General features: G+C 38.8%; 1 protein-coding gene across 15 annotated transcripts in view; it reads right to left on the reverse strand.

Moving 5' to 3' along the window:
- Positions 1-17,753, reverse strand: part of COBLL1 (cordon-bleu WH2 repeat protein like 1) — a 193,572-nt gene that overhangs the window by 125,876 nt on the left and 49,943 nt on the right. For 3 of the 15 annotated variants that reach the window (XM_063694943.1, XM_063694942.1, XM_063694940.1), the window contains exon 1: positions 5,557-5,681. The exons of the other annotated variants lie outside the window; for them this stretch is intronic. In XM_063694943.1, the coding sequence (XP_063551013.1) occupies positions 5,557-5,663 (107 nt within the window). In that variant the 5' untranslated portion in view covers positions 5,664-5,681. Of the gene's footprint in view, positions 1-5,556; positions 5,682-17,753 lie in introns of those variants that run through there. 15 annotated transcript variants of the gene reach the window in all.

Genomic DNA, 17,753 nt, shown 5'->3' on the forward strand with positions numbered 1-17,753 from the left:
CTAAGAAGCACATCTGTATAATATTTTTTAAAGCCTTAAAATTACTTGTAGGATGATAGTTTGAAGAAAGCTGAGTATATAAAAATAAAATTCAGAGAAAAAAGCAGGCATTTAATTTTGTAAAAAGAAAAAAAGAACCAGGTAAACCTCCTGGCAGATGCCCTAAAATGTCTCCCAGTGGGTCCAGGGCAAACATCATTTTCTACCACGGAAGCCTCAATACGGCCAATGGAAGCTGGTATTTCTGTTTCATGGCTTCACTTCTACTAACATTCTACTGTGAAGGCCCTGATGTGAAAGGAGAAGAATTTAAACAGCTAGATTTTATAGTCAGTCCTTTTCTAAATCAAAGTGCATCTTTGCAACAATTCCGATTTTTCCAGAATGTTCAAAATCAAATGCAGACTATTCTAATATGAGTGACAGAAACTTTGATACAAAATTACATGTCCCATTACTTTCACTGACAGAAGCATTATTTCTTCTTCCATGTGTGCAATACTGATTGATAAGGTTATAGCTCAAAATATCACAAGAACTGTGACTGGCACTTTCTTTCTAGCCTTGACTGTCTCTTATACAGCTCTACGTACTTTGTACCTACATGTCTCTCCACAACAAAACATTTTTAAGGTGTTCATGAGTCTAGAGCGTTAATGCATAGCATGAGGATTGTGGCTAATAATATTGTACTGTATACTGGAAACTGGAAATTTGCTAAGAGTAGTTTTCAGGTGCCTGTATCACTTTTTTCAAAAAAAAAAAAAAAGGTAACTATGTGAGGAGATACATATTTTAATCTGCTTGACTGCAGTAATCATCTCAATATGTATATGTTTATCATAACAGCCATGTTGTATACCTTAAATATATACAATAATAACTTCAAAAAACAAGATGTTCAGGTTAGCACAGCAGTACATGCTGTAATTCTACGGGGAGGCTGAGGTAGGAAAATTGCTTAAGCCCAGCAGTTTGAGGTTGCAGTGAGCTGAGACTGTGCCACTGTACTCCAGCCTTGGCAACAGGAAGAGACCCTGCCTCTTAAAAAAAAAAAATGCATTCATAGTTTCTACTTCTTTACCTCATAGCCTCTCGTGAGCCCACTTCCATCCGGCTACCACCCCCAACCCCACCCACACTGTCCGATATCTTCATTAACACCAATGCCCCTCATGCTGCTCCAGATATTGAAGAACAGGATTCTTCTGTAATCTTATCTTGCTTGATTTCATCATGGCACTCTAAACATTTGATGTTGCCAATCCTGAAATCTTTCCCTGAAAACAGACTCCTACATGCAATACATTCTGTTTTGTCTCTGTTGTCCTGCTGGTAGTTTGTTTTGTTTTGTTTTGTGTTTTTAAAATGGAGTCTCACTCTGTCACCCAGGCTGGAGTGCAGTGGTGTGACTTTGGCTCACTGCAACCTCCGCCTCCCAGGTTCAAGTAATTCTCCTGCCTCAGCTACCTGAGTAGCTAGGATTACAGGCGTGTGCCACCAGGCCCAGCTAATTTTTGTATTTTCAGTAGAGACAGGGTTTCACCATGTTGGCCTCGAACTCCTGACCTCAAGTGATCTGCCAGCCTTGGCCTATCAAAGTGCTGAGATTACAGGCGTGAGCCACGGCACCTGGCCCCTGGTGGTAGTCTTCAGTGCCCAAACGCTCCCTCCTCTTATGCCCTCAAAGATACCCCAAGTTGTATAATCAGTTATAAGGGATCACCCTACTTGGGGGTCTTACTACCCATATATTAAAATCTCTTGGCTGCCCATTTGTCATCTCAAACTTGATAACGCCAAAAGTGAACTTTTCACCCCTCCTCCCTTAGTTTCCCCCGCCTCAATAACAGCCCCAATACAGTCCAAAATCTAAGAATTTACCTTGGTTCATTCCTCTCTTTCCCTCACTTCCATTTTCAATCCAAAAAAGTTGCTGAATTAATGTACTTCGTCTCCACTTCAACAAAGCCCCCCAGTCCAATTCAACCCCTGGTCCTCTCCCACTCTACCCTGACAGTCTCCCTGCCTCTGCTCTCAGGCGGCATTCCAATCTCTTCCACAAAACTTCCATGTCACCATCTTAAAATGTAAACTATCAATTCATTCTCTGTTTTAAATCTTCCAAACGCTTCCCATGGCCCTTAGAATAAATCTCAAACTCCTTATCCTGGTAAAGGAAGCCCCAAACTGCAGCGCTATCTAGTTCTCATGGCCCCTTCATCAACCCACTGTGTTCCAGCAACACTGGCTTTTTCTAGGTCTGGTATATACAAGCACCCCCCATCTTAGAGGCTTTGCCACTACTGTTCCTTGGACCTGGAATGCTTTTCCTCACTCAGATCCCTGTTTAAATGTTACCTTCTCATAAAGATTCTTAATCGAGTCTACGGTAGCGTACCAATTGCTATCCCATCACCCTATTTTAATTCTCTTCAAAGCATTTATCACTGTTTTTTTTTTTAATTTATTTTGTCTGTCTGCCCCCTCCCCGCCCACCGCCAACCTGGTTCCCCCTCAGAATCTAAACTCTGAGAAGAGACACCTTCTCAGTCTTCTCCTGATGCCTATAACAGGGACTGGGACTTGACAAGCAATCATCAAGTCTTTGCTGTCAAATAAGTGAATCAGTTATGAGGAACACTTTTCTTTTTAATTCGATCACTTAACTATTTATATAAATTGTGATTAAGTGTCTTTGGAACAACATTATGATTAACATATATAAAAAGGACAATACTATTAGCCCTTGGGAAAAAAACACAAAAATAATTACGATAGATATTTAATTTTAAAAAATAAACGTATTGTTTTGGAATAATTTTAGATTTACAGAAAAGTAGTAAAGTAACTAAAGACAGTTCCCATATATACTTTACCTAGTTTCCTTTAATGTTAACATCTTATATAACAATGTACCTTTGGCAAAACTAATACTAAAATTAGTGATTATTAACTCCAGACTATATTTGGATTTCAAGAGTTTGTCCACTAATGTCTTTTATATGTTCCATGATCTAATCCAGAATACCATATGGCATTTAGTACAAGTTTAATTTTGAATTGTAGCTTGATTTTTTTTTTATTTTTCATAATGTCTTTTCAGTTCTGTATCTGGCATATACAAACCTTACTATTGGTCTTAACTTATTTAAAAAGAAGTAATTTGATCCAATGTAAAAGAAATAATATGCCAGGAAGAACAAAAATTCACTAAATCATGAGTTACACACACACACACACACACACACACACATTACTGTTAAAGACAGACAGAATGATTACTACAGTATAATCCAAGATTCTTTTTTAAATTTTCTTTGCGTACCTTCCTAAGGATGCTGCCTGCCCTAAGCGTCTCCTGAAATGTTTTGTGTATGCACCTATGCACCTGAGGATTCCAGGCAGCATTAAGGGAGAGCGACACAGGAATGCTGCTATATACCTGAATGTAGATAACAGCAAGAATGTTCACAATGATCCTTCCTAGGAAAAATGAGAACACAATCTTCTAAACCAAGATGAATGACATCCATGAACAATAAGCTTAATATCAGCTTGATTTCCTAAAGCAACTTTTAAAGAGTGTAAAACAACTTCCTTAACACAGGCATCACTGAGGCACAATAGAAATGAAATGGGTCAAGTGTAAAAGAAACCGGCATAGGGGTACCTGCAGCCAGCTGGAGAAAAGGCTAGCAATAGTACAGGCTATTCAGATCTAACTAATTAATACTCTGGGAAATGAGAATCTGTGTTAGGAAGTTTTCCAGCTTTTCAAAAGACATAAGAACTCTGAATTTTTATCTAAAATTTTCTGTGTTGTCAAATAATTTGCCCTGCTAAACACAGCATTCTATGTGGCCTTGGGAGAATGGCACTGTAAACTCTAAGCCAGTGGCTAGATCTCACCACTGTTATCTGTTCCTATGCATAGCGGCCAAGAGTTGCCAACAACAGCCACAAAAAGATAATTCTGGTGCTTCTAATAGGATGGCTCTAACAGGAATAGCCTCAGATACATGAGAAAATCAGACAGACTGATCAGGGGAAACTCACTCAACATTGACTGAGTCTTTGTGACATGGAGGATTGCAAGACACTGAAGGAATAAAATGCCAGCTCAGAGGATGGGTGTGTCAGAAAGGGTTATACTTGGGAGGAATAGCAAATGCAAGGGGAGAAAAGAAGTCTTAATGCTCCAAAGAAAATAACTTTCCAGCCCAGCACAGTGGCTGATGCCTGTAATCCCAACACTTTGGGAGGCTGGGGCAGGCAGATCACTTGAGGTCAGGAGTTCAAGACCAGCCTGGCCAACATGTCAAAACCATGTCTCTACTAAAACAAAACTTAGCCAGGGTGGTGGCATGTGCCTGTAGTCCCAGCTACTCAAGAGGCTGAGGCATGAGAAGTGCTTGAACCCAGGAGGCAGAGGCTGCAGTGAGCTGAGATCATGCCACTGCACTCTAGCCTGGGCGACAGAGTGAGTGAGACAAAAAAGACAACTTTCCAAGCAAAGCCTTGTAGGCCATACTGAATTTAGGTTATCTAAAATCAGTAAAACAGGGCAGTCATATGATCTTATTTGCATATGGAGATATCATTATAATGAAAATGGAAGGGATTGATTAAAAGGTTAAGACCAGGGACAAGCAGACCAATTAAATGATCAATAATGCAGGTAAAAATTGCCAAGACCTGGTAGCACTGGGAAGAGAGGGAAAGAAATAGGTTTAGGAGACATTTAAGTGATAGATCAGCAAAATTTAGCGACCGAGTCACAGGTTAACAAAAGGGGAGGGGGAAGACCAGGAGAAATCCCAGTGTATGACTACGATAATTCAGTAAATGATGAGACCAACTGCAACTAGGATAGAAATTACAGGAGGAAGACAAGACTTCACAGGAAATGAGTCATTCAGGATTTTTGAATTTGACAGTCATATTGGAAACATGGTCTTTAAGTTTCGCAGTCTCCAAATGAGATCAATTGCTTGTTTTTTTTTTTGTTGTTGTTGTTGTTGTTTTGTTTTTCCCTATCCAAATTGTTTTTCTTCTATCCAAATTACTCTCCTATTCCTAAGTAGGGGTAGGAAAATTTGGTCTTTTCTTAGATTCTAGGTGGAAAAGTGATCCAAACATGTACATATTACCATAGATCACAGGTTCTCTAATGAGAAAGGATAAACAGTACGAATCATGGCAAAGTCACCATCTTTGCCTGGGAAATTTTCATCAGAACTGTCCTGCTCTCTCTTGATAACTTGAAGGAATCTGGGCTATCCCAGTCTTCTACTTTCCCGACAGGAAAAGCCAGGGAAGTTCCTTGCTCCCTTCAGCCTTAAGAACAATATTAAAGAGCCTTCACCAAAACTGATGAGGTCTTGAATCCCTCAGAGAATTCCATGTAAGCTTCAGGAGATGCAGCAGTCTTCCTTGCTCTTAATGACCTGTCCTGCCCTGCCCCACCCATGCCATTTCCCAGAACACAGAGCCTATTTCCACAGGACGCTTCCCAGCCTCCCACAGATTCTCAGGCCCAGGCAGGACGGTCACCTTATGGCAGGGATATTCTCTCTGAGTCTCTCGACCAAAAAGTCCCCTTTTAGCTCCTCCAAACAGAGACCACACAGACTAGGGCCTTCCTTCAGGTCTTTCTTCATCAGCCTCTGTCCCAATAACTCAGCCTAGAGGGAAAGAGAAGACTTAAGATGATAGCACTTCGCAAATTTAGACCGAACATTAAAGGGAGGATAGGGAATGTGCAGATATGAGACATGGGTCAGGCCTCCATCTATGGGAATGTTCTCATATTGCACTCAGGGCCAAGATGAGGCCTAATGAGAAACAGGTTTGCCTCATGAATTTTAAAATATTTTAAAAATATGATATGATACTTTTATTTCTTTTATAGCTTAGATAAATAATGTCACTCTGCTATCCTACAATTCAAGCAAAGTGTTACTTTACTAAATGTGAGGCAGTCTAGCAACACAGAGCTGACTACCTGGACCCGATTCCTGGTATTTCCGTAAGCTATCTGTGTGACCTGGAGCAAATTACTTATCCTCATTCTCCTAGATCCACATCTGTAAAATGGGGTAGTAATAACAGCCACTTAGAGGACTGTTGTAACCAAAGTTCTCAGCACAGTGCCACTTGGAGGATTTTCTACAACATAGAAATGGCTGACACCAAGGGTTCTAATGCCACAAATGAGAACATAAGAGGCCTTTGTAGTAAACATTTCTGGGAATGAAAGGAATTCCACGTAATTCCTCCCTTTTATAAAAGTTTAAATTTATAAAAATTATTGGCCAACTTAAAGACATATGTTCTTTTTTTTTAAGGCTTCTGGGTCAGTCACATGGAAAAGTTTTGAGATTTTCATGGCTTTTCTCGAGAGCAATCTTTTTAGCGTGGTTTCCTCTCGGACAATAATGAATAATTTAACATTAGTTGAAGATCTAATTATTATTTTCCTTGGATCTCAGGATAATGGGTTATGAGCTCAAAGACATAGATGATATTATCACCACAGCGAATGGACAAGAGCTGCAGCGCTCCTATTTATTCCACAACCATTCCACTTTTGTGTGTTTTCAGCTTTATGCCTTATTTAGAAACCAAATAATGTTTGCCCTGGGTGGTGCTGCCGGAGTATCTGCCGGGCTAAGTGGAAATCCACAAGGCAGGGTAGGCGACAGACAGAGTGTAAATGCTGTGTTTTCATGGAGACTGCTGTCGCCTTGTGAGGTCTCTGGGCAAGGAGTAAATGTAATTCTCAGTCAGTAATTTGCTCTTCCACTAAGTCAACTTTAGAACAGGTACCTTTAAGAATACCTTGCCTGTGATGTGCGTATTTTCTCCTGGGCGTTTCCTTATATTTAGGAGAATTTTAAATACACAAACATCCCTCCAGTATTTCAACAGCAGTAACGCATTTCCCTCTGTAATAGTCTGAGTTTCATAATGTTGCACTGTAATTATAAAAGTTTACTGCTTCAAAATCAAAAACACAAAAAGATTCAATACCTTTTACATACATCACAGTGAATACTACACAGAGAAAACAAAGATTTATCTTCTTTACATTGATTTAAGTTATTAGACTTTCTTTTTTAACGCAAAATCTTTTATTTTTTAGGTACCTCATATCCATATGACAAAAATAGCACAATAATGGCCCATGCCTGTGATAACAGTATGTGAATACTTGTGGAGAGAGGTTGGAACAGTTTTGAGAAAGGCTGATAAAAATAAAATTGCTACTAACAACTTGGAGAAGCATTGGGCCAATATTTAATTTTTAGATAAAAGAATACTTTGGTATCATCATGGTCAAATCAGAAGCTTTCATGTTCACTGTACACTTACTGCAGACCAGACACTTTGTAAAGTGCTGCTGAGGTGCTCTTTCCCCTTTCTCACAATCCACAGACACATATCTTTACGGATACTTTACAAGATACTTCACTGATAAGGGTAAGAACTATTTAGCGAATTAGTCAAGGCAGTAGTACACCTTGGAGGCAGGACTTGAACCTAGGCAGTCTGACTATAGAGCTACATTCTTTTCCACTGAACTAAAAGTCAAATTTAATTTGAAATTGTACCCTAAATTAAAACATCGACCCTGACTTTATTTCAAAGGCTTTATCTGTGAAGGTGCTCAAGACAAAACAAAGCATAAAGAAACCACATATACAGAGAAAACCAATAAAGTAGATCTATTTTCAACAAATCTCAAAAGTATAACAAGGTATTCAAACCTCATTACTGCTTTTTAGAGAAATTGTAAACATGCTTCCCTAAAAACATTATCAATGTGTTGTTGAATTTTTAAAAATGGAATAAAGCTATCCTTTTAACAGTGTTTTTTCTTTAGCCTCAGAGAAGGCTATCCAGTTAAAAACAAAATGGAACTTTTATCCTCATAACTTAGGACATTTTTTTTTCAGCCAACACTTCTAATTCTCATTACTTTGAATTGTCTTTTACTTTTATGTTTGCAATTTTATATTCCCACAAATTATAAAAGTGAGAAAAATCTTGATGGCTGGCTTCATTCTTGCAGTTAATTCTCAGTATTATGAAAGTTTAAGAAAATGCCTGGCCTTTATTACTACTTCTTCTTAATTTTGTGAGTTTCACTTGCTCCTTTAATAAAATTACTAATGTTTTAATAAAAAATTCTACAGTAGAGCTCCTCATCCCTAAACTAACTGTTAATTATGTTTTTTAAATCACCTAACTGAAAAATTAGTCTAACAAACCGAATAGAAAAGCATTATTTTATATCAACTGAGCAAGAAAGATCAAACCAGTTTCTTTCCATTATTTTGCAATCGGTGACATCATATTATTCACATTAAAAAAAGAAAAAGCAGATTAGTAGATGCCAGGGGCTGAGGAAGAAAGGGAATGGGGAGGGACTGCTTTATGAGTACAGGCTTCCTTTAGGAAATGTTCTGGGCTAGGATAGTGGTGATGGTTGCACAACACTGTACATGTACTAACTGTTACTGTGTCTTACACATTAAAATGATTAAAATGGTAAATTCTATCTTGTGTATTTTACCACAATTTTAATAAAAACAGCCAGATATTTTAAGACTGTTATTAATATAACAAGTAGATTTCTGGTCAAAGATTTATACTTCATAATAGCAACTGAAATATAAAAATAACATTCTATAAATATATCACATTACATGTTTAATAAAAGTTTAATGTTCAAAATAACAAGAAAACCCACTGCAAGTATAATTTTATCACCTATAAAATCAGAACTTCCCCAAAATACATTTTAAATGGTTATACTTAAAATGTTATAACTTCAATAGTTCAGTAGTTTGCCTTGCTTTCCCATTTTTTTTCATATATTACATAAAAGGGAGATTAAGCCTTCAGTATGCAATTATCACAACTATGTATTTTTTGGACTTCTACAGCAATATTCTAAGAATAAATGCCCAAATCCCACAGGTCTTTCAGAAAGGCAAGATGAAGGACAGGCATGGTGGCTCACACCTATAATTCCATCACTTTGAGAAGCTGAGGTGAGAGAATCAGTTGAGCCCAGGAATTCCAGACCAGCCTGGTCAACATAATGAGACCTCATCTCTACTAAAAATAAATACTAGAAAAAAAAAATTAACCAGGTGTGGTGACACGTGCTTGTGGTCCCAGCTACTCAGGAGGCTGAGGCAGGAGGATCACTTGAGCCTGGGAGGTCAAAGCTGCAGTGAGCCATGATCGTGCCAATGCATGCATTCTAGCGTGAGCACAGAGTAAGACCCTGTTGAGAAGAAGAGAAAAGAAAGGAAGAGAAAAGAAAAGAGAGGTGAGAGGAGAGAAGAGAGCCTCTCAAGCTGTGGGCTGTGGCTCTGAAGAAAGCAGTTCAATGAATCAGTGTGGTCAGAAGCACATGTCCTTGCTGGGCTGGCCAGACCCAAACATTAAAAACTCCTCCTCCATCCCAGACATTCAATTATAGCCAAGATTTAGCAGTAGTGGTTTCAGACACTTTCATATTATAAGCAAGAGATCAAAATGAAGTTAAAACCATCACACTGGCCAGGCGCAGTGATTCATGCCTATAAATCCCAGCACTTTAGGAGGCCAAGGAGGGAGGATAGCACGAGCCAGGAGTTTGAGACCAGCCTGGGCAACATAGCGAGATCCAATCACGACAAAATATAAAAAATTAGCCAGGCATGGTGGTGCATGCCTGTGGTCTCAGTTATTTAGGAGGCGGAAGCAGGAAGATTGCTTGAGCCTGGGAGATCGAGCCTTCAGTAAGCCATGATTATGCCATTGCACTCCAGCATGGGCAACAGAGAGCTACCCTGTCTCAATCAATCAGTTAACCCATCAAATACTTCTGATAAAAGTGGTATTTTCACATTCTTTCTAGAGGTGTGAAGCCAGGCCAGGAGAAGGAGGTGGCAAGACCAGAGTCCAGGCAGGAGAAGCAGCAGATCCAAGTGGACCACTGTCATCTTCTCAGGCTTCCTTTCTCTCTCCTCTCATGGTAGATTCTCTCATTTCAAAGTGTTCACAGCATTTAGCTCTAACTTCATTCACATTAAGTTTTCATTTATGCATGTTTTATATGTTTTATATTTTATAGACTTTAAGATCCACAAAGGGAGTAGTATCACCATACTGCGCAACACACAGAAGTCACTCAATAAACATGTGCTTTTGTATATAATCCTAGGTCGTTTTATTATTCTATTTTTATATCTGCATTTTGTATCTCTAAATTTTAAGTTCATTTCTTTAAGACATAATTTGTAGATATTTCTTTAGTCCTCCAAGTTCCTTACACACTGCTAAAGCATACAGAAAGTGCTGGATCCACATACGTAATTATTTCATGTGGCTGCTGCGGTGAATTCCAGAGTGATGTGAGCATATCCACCCATTGTCCACAGCACTGTGTTCTCTCTGGAAGGACCAGCTCTAATGTGAATTTCCCTAAGAAGGCATCCTAATCTCTCCTCCCTTCCTTCTGTTTGCATACTCTGCTTCCCTGTCTTCTGTTCCCTAAGCCCTTAGAGGAGGCCATTCATGGGTAATCAGGGTGCAAAAGTGCTATATGATACTTACGCATTTATCTGTTTCCCTTTACACTGTGGATTCCCTTAGAGAAGGAAATTTGCTATTTTCATTTTTGGATTCCACTGGTACTAGAGCCAATACATGTTTTTTTAAAACAATTAAAATACATATAAAATGAAGGTGCTATGGTTTGACTGTGTCCTCTCTTTCTAAGTTGTGTTAGAAACATAATTTCTAATGTGACCGTGTTGGGAGGTGGGGCCTAATGAGAGATGTTTAGGTCACGAGGGCTCCATCCTAATGAATGGATTAATGCTATTGTAAAAAAGGCTTGAGGCTGCAGGTGGGCTCTCTTGCTCTCCTGCCTTCTGCCATGTGAGGATGAAGCAAGAAGGCCCTTGCCAGATGTCCAGGCCTTGATCTTGAACTTCCCAGCCTCCAGAACTGTGAGAAAGTACATTCCTAGTCTTTAGAAGTTACCTAGTCTGGTAATTTGGGCTGGAGTCTGAGACCAGCCTGAAAAACATGGCGAAATCCCATCTTTACTAAAAATACAAAAATTAGCTGGGTGTAGTGGCATTCGCTTGTAGTTCCAGCTACTGGGGAGGCCGAGGCACAAGAATCACTTGAACCCAGGAGGTGGAGGTTACAGTGAGCAGAGATTGCACTACTACTGCACCTCAGCCTGAGCAACAGAGTGAGACTGGTCTGTGATGGTCCCAGATAGTCACACAAATGGACTATACCAGAAGGGTGCTCTGGACATTCACAAGAAACTTCCAGCCAACCCCATAAATGAATAGAAGTAGTCAAAGATTTAAAGAGTTCTGTTTGGTTTTGGTTTCTTTAAAGCAACGAAAACAATAGGCAAAGCCCTTCATGATGAGCCAGGAACAGACACATAACTTCAAGCAGGGGTTAATACAGGAAGTTACACAAAATATTTTCATAGGAGCTAGAAGTTCAAAAAGTGAGAGACAATGTAGCTGAGTACTTGCTATGGCAACAAAAATAAACTTTATACCAATATTCCAGTCATCATATAACTATTCTTTCTCCTTGCTGGGAGTTTTCAGTGGTATTTGAGTCCAAGAAAGGAAAGAAAGAAAGAAAGAAAAAAGACATCAGAGGCTTATTCTCAAAGAAGAAAATAGGAAGCTGATTCAGGGGCATAGGCTACAGCTGATGTCTCCTTTGATTCAAAATAAATAGCTAGAGGAAATCCTCCTCCGCAACAAAAGGTAGATTTTTTTTTAAATACCAGGCAGGTATAAAACAGGCAGCTAATTTGATTAAGGAATTGAAATGAAGCAGTCACATTAAAAAAGATGGTAAATCTAATTTTTCGGATGAATAATAACATCTTAAATTTGATTTCCAGTGTTTCTATGTATTATATAAAACTAATTCTAGTTAACAAAGTTGAATTTGCTGCATATAGAAATGAATTAAGAATATTTTCATACGTGGATCAAAACTTCACAAACCCAGAGGGCTTTTCCTACACTCTGGAGTCTTTTCTGACTGCTCATATTCCACACAGTACTTTGATACATGTAAAGTGCAAGGCACCTTGCTAGAGAGCATAGGAACTATACTAAGATATAGAGTCCTGCCACAAATACACACAAAATAACATGAATACAAAGTGTCCTAAAAGTCATGCCAAATAAAACAGAGCATATAACTGGGCAGAGGGATGGAGAGTCACATGCTGGAGGAGGTGAGCGTTGACATGGTCTTATGGGATATGAACTTGAGATGTCGAAGTAGAACTGAGACATTTCTGGAAAACTAGATGTATAAACAGAAGCAGGAGGAATAGGAAATGGTTTGGAAAACAGCAAGAAGCTCAGTTTCTTGGGTGATCCAGGAGAAGAAGTTCAAACAACAGTCAGTGATAACACTAAAAAAACTAAAAATTTTAAAAGTCTGGAATCACAGCATAAAGAACCCGTATGCAGGGTCTTCATCTCGCAGCCCTGTCTCCCTCAGGAGACAGAGATCCAGAATCACTTCTCAGAATGGCTTCAGTGTCACCTTCCCAGATTCTTTGTCACCAACCCTTACCCACACCATTCCAATGATTTACATTGTACTTCTTGAACTGCTAATTCCCAAAAAGTTTGGTACACCATTCTTAACATTTTCTATGACAGCATCCTCTACTTCCTTGCCTTAATGTATCTTGCTTTTTTCTTGATTATGCCATCTCCATCACACACTTCTCAAATGGACTCTGTTCATTCTCTGCTTGCCTTCACAGACCAGGGAAAGGAAACAGTCAGCATTTTCCTGAAGCCCTTCTGCACTAATGTATGACTGTAGTTCATTAACAACCATTCCTTCGCCCCCAAGGGTCTCACCATCCATGTCTCTCACTTTAACCATGTTAATCACTTAACTTCGAGTTGCCTTCCACAAACACTAAGGAATTGGACATCTGGCTAATAGTAAGCTTATCCTTCCTTAGTGCTGTCACCACTCTCTAAATTTCAGTCCCCATATTGATAAACCATTCAACATCCTACCTAGCTCACTGGCCTTTCCAAACTTGCACTCCATTACCACTAGGAACTTGTCATTACCTGAAACATCTCCACATCAGAAAAATCAAACATATCAAATATAATGATTATAATGTATCAAATACAAGTTATGCAGATCTAATGCATGGCATGGTGACTGATACAATTGAAATTTACTAATAGAGTAGAACTTAAATGTCCTCATCACAGACACAGAAAATGGTAACTATATGAGATGATGAATATGTTAATTAACAGTGGTAAGCATTTTACAATGTAAACATATATCAAAACATATTCTATATCTTAAATATATACAATTTTTATTTGGCAACTATACCTCAGTAAGGCTGGGGGAAAAAATAAGTATCCATCCTCTGAATATAGCTTCTTATACCTTTCCACTCCTGCATCCCTTGCCTGTGACCTTGAGCCCTCAAATAAATACCCTAACCTCATTTATATGCCATCCATCATTGAGTACTTGAAGAAATACCAGGGCTACACTTTCACCTGCAACCTCAATTACTTTGCATCCTTGGTCTTCCGGCTTATATGGCTCATAACATCCCAACTTGTATTTACTATAATAATAGCTTCCCTGCTCCCATAGGAGCTTCTGAAAAACATAAAACCTGCAAAATTATTCCATTGTTGATTTCATAGTGCCTTCTTTTATGACTTGGTTTTCTAAATTTCTACAACCAAACCTGAAATAAACTTAGAATTTGAAAATGTGGGAAGCTCTTTATATTGAATAAAAATATCAATCACTGTAACAGACACTTGTCAGATGCTTCCCCGGCCTCCGTTTCATACTTTTTGCACACGTTAGCAGTCCAGGTGATTAGATGGGATTGATTCCCATAACCTACCCACATAAGTGGGCACTAATTGGCCTAAACCAAGTAGAAAGATCTCCCAAACTTAGTACTATGATTGACCAAAACCCAAGCCCAGGCCAGCTAGATGTTGACATTACTCCGGCCATGGCAACTGCTTTGGCCACTAGGTTAAAGCTAGTTCAGAGTGAGGCCACAAGTCTTGTTTGACAATCAGAGAAAGAGATTTTCTTCTCTAAGAAAGACTGATGTGCAGATGTGACATTTGGAGCTGCTACATCCATTGTGCTCCACACATCATAAGGCCTAGGTTCAAACACAACTCTGTACCTTTAAAAAAAAAATCTACAAGTTGCTGGTAAAAATAGCTTTCATGGAGGTTATGAAAATTACATGAGATACATGCAAAGAGTCTTCCACTGGGTTATCAAGGCCTACTTTCTCCCTCTAGAAACACCTATCAGCTGGACAACAGAAATAGGAGATACTATGGTTTAGGCTGATTCCATTTTATGGTTAGTGACATGTTTGGTAAAAGTTTGTCTAGGAAGAAGGAAAAGCCTAAAATTGAGCCAACTTTGAAAGTAGTTAAAATGACTGATGTTGGAATTTACACAGAATACAGAAATAAATGCATGAAAAGTCCGATAACTGGACGGACACAGTGGCTCACACCTGTAATCCCAGCACTCTGGCAGGCCAAGGCAGGAAGATCACTTAAGGTCAAGAGTTCAAGACCAAGACCAGCCTGGTCAACATAGTGAGACCCCATCTCTATGTTTAACCAAAAAAAAAGCCAGATAACTAGAATAAAAAGTTCAAGAGATGTACAGAGTAGTAGAAAAGGGTTAGTTGGAAAGGTAGGAGAACAAGAATTTGTAAAGTGAGTGGAATTTCTGAATTTCAGAGGTATGGTCATTCCAGTTAGTAACAAAGGAGATTACCTGTAGGAGTAGAGGTTTAAACACACACACACACACACACACACACACACACACACACACACAGATGCAGTGGTGCATGCCTGTAGTCCCAGCTACTTGGGAGGCTGAAGTGAGAGGATCACTTAAGCATAGGAGTTCAAATCCAGCCTGGACAAGTCCCGGACTCAAAAAACAAGCAAGATCTTGTCTCAAAACAAAACAAAAACACATTAAGATAGGGTGTTAGATTGGTCATACACCCTATTTTAATAGAGATCATGATGATAGAAGGTTAGAAGGGAGTGAGGTGGTAGAAATGGGGAAGAAATGACCTGGCCAGTAGATGGAAGACAGGAGAGTGGTCACGTGTGTTTAGCCAGATGGTATCCAAAGTAGTCAGAATTTCTGTCGTACATATCCTGTCTTACAAGGCTGACAGAATATGAAGCAAAAATGAGGCATGAGAAAAGCCAATATTACCTCTGTGCTAAGGAGAGTGAATATCTTCAAAGGAAGTGCAATGTTTTTGAGGAATAAGAATATGTGGGGAAGGAGAGGGAAGTGTGAAGTTTAAGTTGTTTGGCATAGAGGGGGAGTTCAGAGGGTATGTTAGAAAACTTAGCTATTCCATCAAAAGCCTATATTTTTAGCATTTGCATTATTTCTATTCAGATTTAGAATAGGTGAGAATATGAGATTTAAGGACTACTTAACTCTCTACTTGAAACCCAATCATCAGCAAGCCTATTTCTCATATCAAAACTTAGATGGTAATTGCAGACATTCTCTCTGCTGTTACCCCCTTTAAAGGACATTTTGAAAATGAAGTAATTGAGCAGCTGGGTAATTCTCAGCTAAGGCTACTGCTTATTTTTTTGCCCTTAAATTGATAGATATTTTACACACATTGGACTGATTACGAACATGTGAATACTTCCAAAACAGCCAGCTGATTTTGGTCTGTTTGTTTTTAAAGTTTACCATTTGTTTTTTCCTCCCTATATTCAAATACATTAAGGGAAAACAGATGAAGGGGAAAAATACATAACTTCAGATTCTCTAATAATATTGTTTCATTCAATGTTGTTTCATTATAATATTAATGAGAATAGAAATCAATTCACACTGGGTGGGGCCACCATCTGTGTGGAGTTTGCACTTACGCCTCATGTCTGCATGGGTTTTCTCCAGAATGGCTGGCTTCCTCTCCCTTCCCAAAGATGTGCACGTCAGGTTCATTGGTGTGTCTACATTATCCCAGTGTATGTGAGGGTGGGTGGGTGTGACTGCACCCTGCCATGGGACGGCATCCTATCTAGGATGGCTTCCTGCCTTGCACCCTGAGCTGTTGGGATATGCTCTGGCCACCCATGACCCTAAACTGGAATAAATAGGTAAATCATTATCCCACATGATTTGTTAACCTTTCTTAAATGTATGTATACCTCACATTTACTTTAATGTTTAATAATGTGACAGTTTTGGTTTTTATTTAAAAGTTTGGTGATGCTTTTGTGACCAGAAATGTCACAGGCAATCTTGTTTACATCAATTAACCTATACTAAAACTGGTTTCCTTATACATCATTTTACTTAAAGTTGCAGTTTCCACGAACCCAGTGACAACACTGAGGACTTAACTGTATACATAAAAAATCTGAGAGACAAATGTCTGAAATTAAACAGCAACAAAGAGCCTCCCAACGGAATTGTTTCTCTTAACTTACACACTGGTATTTCACACTTGCCTGCTACATATAAAAGGTTTAAGAAGTAAAGAAAGAAAGTTGTAAGACTCCACAAGGAACTCCAGAAAAGAAAACATGGTTTACATAATACATCATTGATCACTGAGGGGAAAATGCTTTGGAAGACTCTCCACCTCTCTCTAGAAACTAATTAAACTTTTGAGTTAAGGCACCTGAGCTAAGAACAATCCATTGCACACTTCTGCATAACTTGAAATATCATATTATAATGTGCTCTCCAAAAGATAACTCCTATCAGAAGTCTCCAGTAAAGTCTGCATCTAAATTAGTTTCCATTCTGAAAAGTTATGTATATAAATACATACATATAACAATGTATTCTATACACATACTTGATTCTCTGCAGCCTATCTTTGAAAAAGTGCAGAATACTCTGCCAGAGATATAATAGACTCAGAACACTCTCCTAGTGTTATATCTGCTAATTATTTTTTGCTGGTATTTTGGAATTGAGAGCTAGAGTTTAGCTCTAGCACCCCTTGTCTTACTGGCCAAAATAACTTCTCAAAATACTTTTTAAAAAGTTACCTACATATATTAATCAAATTTTTATTTTTAAATTATTTATTCACTGAGAAAGCCTTTAATGACATGGTTAAACAAAACAAAACAAAAACACATGGCCAGAAGGGCAAAAGTCACATTTTAATGACAGCTGGGAGTGAGGGAGGTCAGGAAATGTAGACATGGAGACAAAGCAAGGTCTTATCCCATTGCTATCAGATAGATAGACAGACAGATATATACATACCTACATACACATACATACATACATACATTTGTTTTAATATGGTGGGTAACCTCCATACCAACTGTCTTCCTGCGTGCCTGCCTGAATTGTAGAGGCCAAAATCCTAAATACTTCTCTTCTCAGGCTCCCTTACATCCAGACATCTGTTAATTAGATATGCCACCATGTGTAGTGCTATCTTTGTGACTCCTGGATCACAACTAAGCTTGAGGAACAACTTCTCCACCTTCCTGATGGTAGCAGAGGTAGCAGTACCTCTGGCAGGCCAGACAAATGGTGTCACCAGACCTGAAGGCACAGGTGAGGTTCTGCTGCTCCAAACTGCCAACCTTTATATACGTATCAAATTCCCTGGTTTTTGTTGCTTTTTT

The sequence above is a fragment of the Gorilla gorilla genome, chromosome 11, assembly GCF_029281585.2.
Source record: "Gorilla gorilla gorilla isolate KB3781 chromosome 11, NHGRI_mGorGor1-v2.1_pri, whole genome shotgun sequence".
NCBI lineage: Eukaryota > Metazoa > Chordata > Mammalia > Primates > Hominidae > Gorilla > Gorilla gorilla.